The following is a 3,870-nucleotide window of genomic DNA, read 5'->3' on the forward strand; positions in this document are numbered from 1 at the left end:
ACAGGGCTAAGTTACTGCATTATTATGGGAATCTTCTCCTAGGAATATTACCGCATTATTTCCGTTACAGTGCGTTTCGGTGTGTGTCTGAAACGAAAGCAGATCACATTCCCAAAAATTTCAGCGAGAATATTTATACATTGTTTAGCAAACCTTCAACCACCAATAATGATGATTTCAAACAAAAATAAAATGTTACTTTTGTCCAGTTAGCGCACCTTTAGAAAAGTAAAAATTATCCCATTTTTTTATTATGCCCTCCACTCGCCTGAAATCTCCAAAAATAATGTATTTCTTCCCTAATATAAATTTACGACAGGGTAGGGAAACCAATGCCAATTTATCCCTTTGTTGTTGTTTTGAAGCGAATATGTCCACCACTCTACCGATTTCAATTTCTGTGCCATAATAAATATGCATTCATTATACTGTATATTAAACACGAGTGCTTGCTGCAAGGCATGCTTGTGTCATACTTGGTTGTACATAGGTACGTACTGTAATCTCTGTTAAGCACTTGCACATTTGCGACTTGTAATCAGTGGCAGTTCCAGAAATTTAAAATAGGGGTGGGCCAGGGAGTAATGGGGGCAGTGGCAGGTTCAAGAATTCGAAATAGAGGATCTATGGCACCTACCTCAGCCCTACCACATTGTTGAGGCTATAAATTTAAGAAAATTTATTATTATACCATTTCTAGATGGCCAGAAATGGCACTCGAGGGCTTAAATTTGGTTATACATTATGTTGTGTTTCTCCATTTCCTTTCAAAAATTTAGGGGAGATGCCTGGGCCAGCTTGGCCGCCTTTCAATGTGTCACTGGGGACAATACAAATCTGCCACACTATGGCTGGGGCTGAGGTAAGAAAGAATTATGATTATGGCACCTCTAGATGGCCGGAGAAATGGCACTCTCAGACTAGAATGAGAATATATAAAGATAATTTAGTGAAATCTATAAGAACAAGATGATGAGTTTGTACGCGGTGGGTGAGTCATTGACACATAAGGGACGGGGAAACACAAAAATTTCTTAAAAAGCTTATAAAGAGAGTTAAAAGTCCTTGCTTGTATGACAAATTAAAGGCAGTCCTAGTTGGAATCGGTGTATGGATTTCTATGACGTCTGAGAGTGTGTCTTGAATTTTCTACCATGGAAAATGTGGACCTTTGGCAATTTGGGGGGTGCGTACGCACCCATCGCACCTCCATCTCCCCTGCGTACAGGCCTGGCTCAAGAAGGTATGTTTTACTTACCTTTAAATGATATAGGAATTCCTCATTATCAATGTCAATTCTTCTGGCCTTCTTGTCATCCTCTTTCTCTGTGTTGATCACTGAAGTACCAATATCAATAGTTCCATGAATCTTGCCTTTAAGTAACTGGAAATAACGAGAGTGGTATAAGAACATGGATACAAAAAAGTATCTCTTTGGTGATCCTGAATGTTATGGTTTGCGTCAGAAATTTGGCTCCAGCTAGATTTTTGTACCAAAATGAAGGATATTTTTGGCTAACTTTATCATTTTTGGTGTGCTGAATTTAAAAAAGTTAGGTATCATTTTTTATCCACGTCATCCGTCGCAATTTTTAATTTCAAGATGGACGATTATATTGTACACTGTCATTTAATCCCATTACACTTATACCTAATAATACATATATGTACAGATAGATATAGATCAATACAGACTCCCCAAAAGTTATCGTTGCAAAAGTTACATGTATTTTCCGATGCTGAATATTTAAAAATATACATCAGAAACGGTGTAGTTTTCCATCCTGTAATGTCCAATTACCGTACTCGCGCGAATAAGCGCCCGGGCACTTAAAATATTTTTTGCACTTTCTGTGGGGCGCATATTCAAACGGGGCGCTTATTTAAACGGGGCGCTTATGAAAACAGAGTGGAAATTGAGGGGGCGCTTATCGAAATAGATGAAAATCGAGGGTTCTTATGGGAAATTATTTTAAAAATTCAAGAGGCACTTTTTGAATGAAAACAAGATTATATAAGGACATTACGAATGGTGGTTAGAAAAGATAATCGTCCAAAGAACATGGCTCATAACAAGAATGCGTGAATATTTACATAACAGCAAAATAGCAGATGCAATTAGTGGTGGGTAGTGGTTAGCTTGTTGGCCATCGGCCGATTGAGATTAGCAGGATGGCAGGATCATTGTATTTTTCTTGAAAACTCAGATGAGAATGTGCTTAATTTCGAAAAAAGAAAAAGAGGAGTAAGACTAGACATAGACAAATATGTAAAAAGATTAAAGTTGGAAATATACTGTCTGTCCAGGGATCGGAGCTCTCATCTGTCCAGGGATAGGAGCTCTCATCTGTCCAAGAGAAATATAATATCCTTATTTTGATATTGACTGAAGAAGAATGTGTTTCCAGTCAGTCAGCCAGCCAGTCAGTCAGTTTTCCACTCTACAGCTCAAATCATGCCAACAACCACAGTCTCAGGATTGATTGGATTATTGACTTGCTAAAAAGAAAATCTTATGAGGGGGTGCTTATTCAAATTAGAAGGGGGCGCTTATTCAAACGGGGCGCTTAAGGAAATTTTCACGTTAGGAGGGGCGGTTATTCGAGAGGGGCGCTTATTCAAACGGGGCGTTTATTCGTGCGAGTACGGTATAGCACACTATATTAAAGAAATTAAAATAAACTGGACCCAGTTAGGTATCACTCGTAACATCATCCCTCATTATTATCATCATCATCCTCCATTACCTATTCCGGTGTATAAGCCGCACCTGTGTATAAGCCGCCCCCCAAATTAGGACGCGAATATCACGATTTTTTGTGTCGCCTGTGTATAAGCCGCACCTATTTTTAAGCTCCAAACCGTTCCCATAATGTTAAGTTTTTAATTATTTTGAAACATTGACATTATTTATAATGTTCACATAAAGAAATTTCATCTTTTTCGGCCGATTATTAAACAACAAACAACTGGAAATGCGTGTAAACTGCTGGCTACCGCCATGTTAACAACGTATTCTTGCTCTAGGCGGGTAATACTAAAGTGCGAGGCATGCAAGGCAGCGAGGCATAATGACGATTCATGTGAGGCATCGATTTACCATTCACGAAAAGTGCGAGGCATGATTTAACGCGCTACCTGGCATTCCCCAAAAGTGCGAGCCATATATTTTAACATATCTACGAGGCTACAACAAACATAACTATTAAAAATAATTAAATGATGAGAAATAGTAGAACAAAAATCCAAGCCTAGGCCTAGACCTAGGTGGCCTACCTGTCTATAACAATAACCAATTTGATAACCAAATATGTAAGCTAGCGCCCTCTATTCATTAGCTGACGCGCGTACTTTATCCATGAGGCAAATAGTGTGATATGACGCAGTTGAACTAGATCGGAGAAGACGGCGCGCTTTTTCTTGTTTTTTCTCCGCTGGTAACCCTGAAAAGATGTCTGTTCTTGAAAACCGTGTGTTGTGCCTCTTGCAAGCTAAAAAAAGGGGACTTACACTAAAAACAGACCCGCCGGGGAACCAAAACCGATGTTTTTATCAATGTTTGGCTTCCCATTTTTCGTTGCAAGAGGAAGAGGTTTTCGAGTTGATAAACAATTATCTTGTGTTCAATCAACATGTGGATTCAATTGAAAATGTAAGTCACGTCCGTGCATCTTTTTTTCTTTAATAATAGGCCCTAGCCTGGGCCTAGGGCCTATTAATTTATGGTAATTAGGCATAGGCCTATGCAAAATATATAAGACAATATGAATATGATAATATTATTCGTCTTATTCCTAATGAATGTTAAAGGTCTTGGATAATAATTAATGCACTTGTATTGTAACTAGCCTTTAGTCCTAGTTGGGCCTA

The 3,870-nt window shown here is 38.6% G+C and overlaps 1 protein-coding gene across 1 annotated transcript in view; it reads right to left on the reverse strand.

Annotated features, from left to right (window-relative positions):
* Positions 1 to 1,429, reverse strand: part of LOC117099822 (oxysterol-binding protein-related protein 6-like) — a 10,396-nt gene extending 8,967 nt beyond the window's left edge. The window contains exon 1 of the mRNA XM_033239353.1: positions 1,259 to 1,429. Coding sequence (XP_033095244.1) covers positions 1,259 to 1,414 — 156 coding nt within the window. The 5' untranslated portion in view covers positions 1,415 to 1,429. The remainder of the gene's footprint in view (positions 1 to 1,258) is intronic.
* Between the last annotated feature and the right edge of the window lie 2,441 nt (positions 1,430 to 3,870).

This window comes from Anneissia japonica, unplaced genomic scaffold, assembly GCF_011630105.1.
Source record: "Anneissia japonica isolate Jap-2015-1 unplaced genomic scaffold, ASM1163010v1 scaffold287812_len73551_cov129, whole genome shotgun sequence".
Classification (NCBI taxonomy): domain Eukaryota; kingdom Metazoa; phylum Echinodermata; class Crinoidea; order Comatulida; family Comatulidae; genus Anneissia; species Anneissia japonica.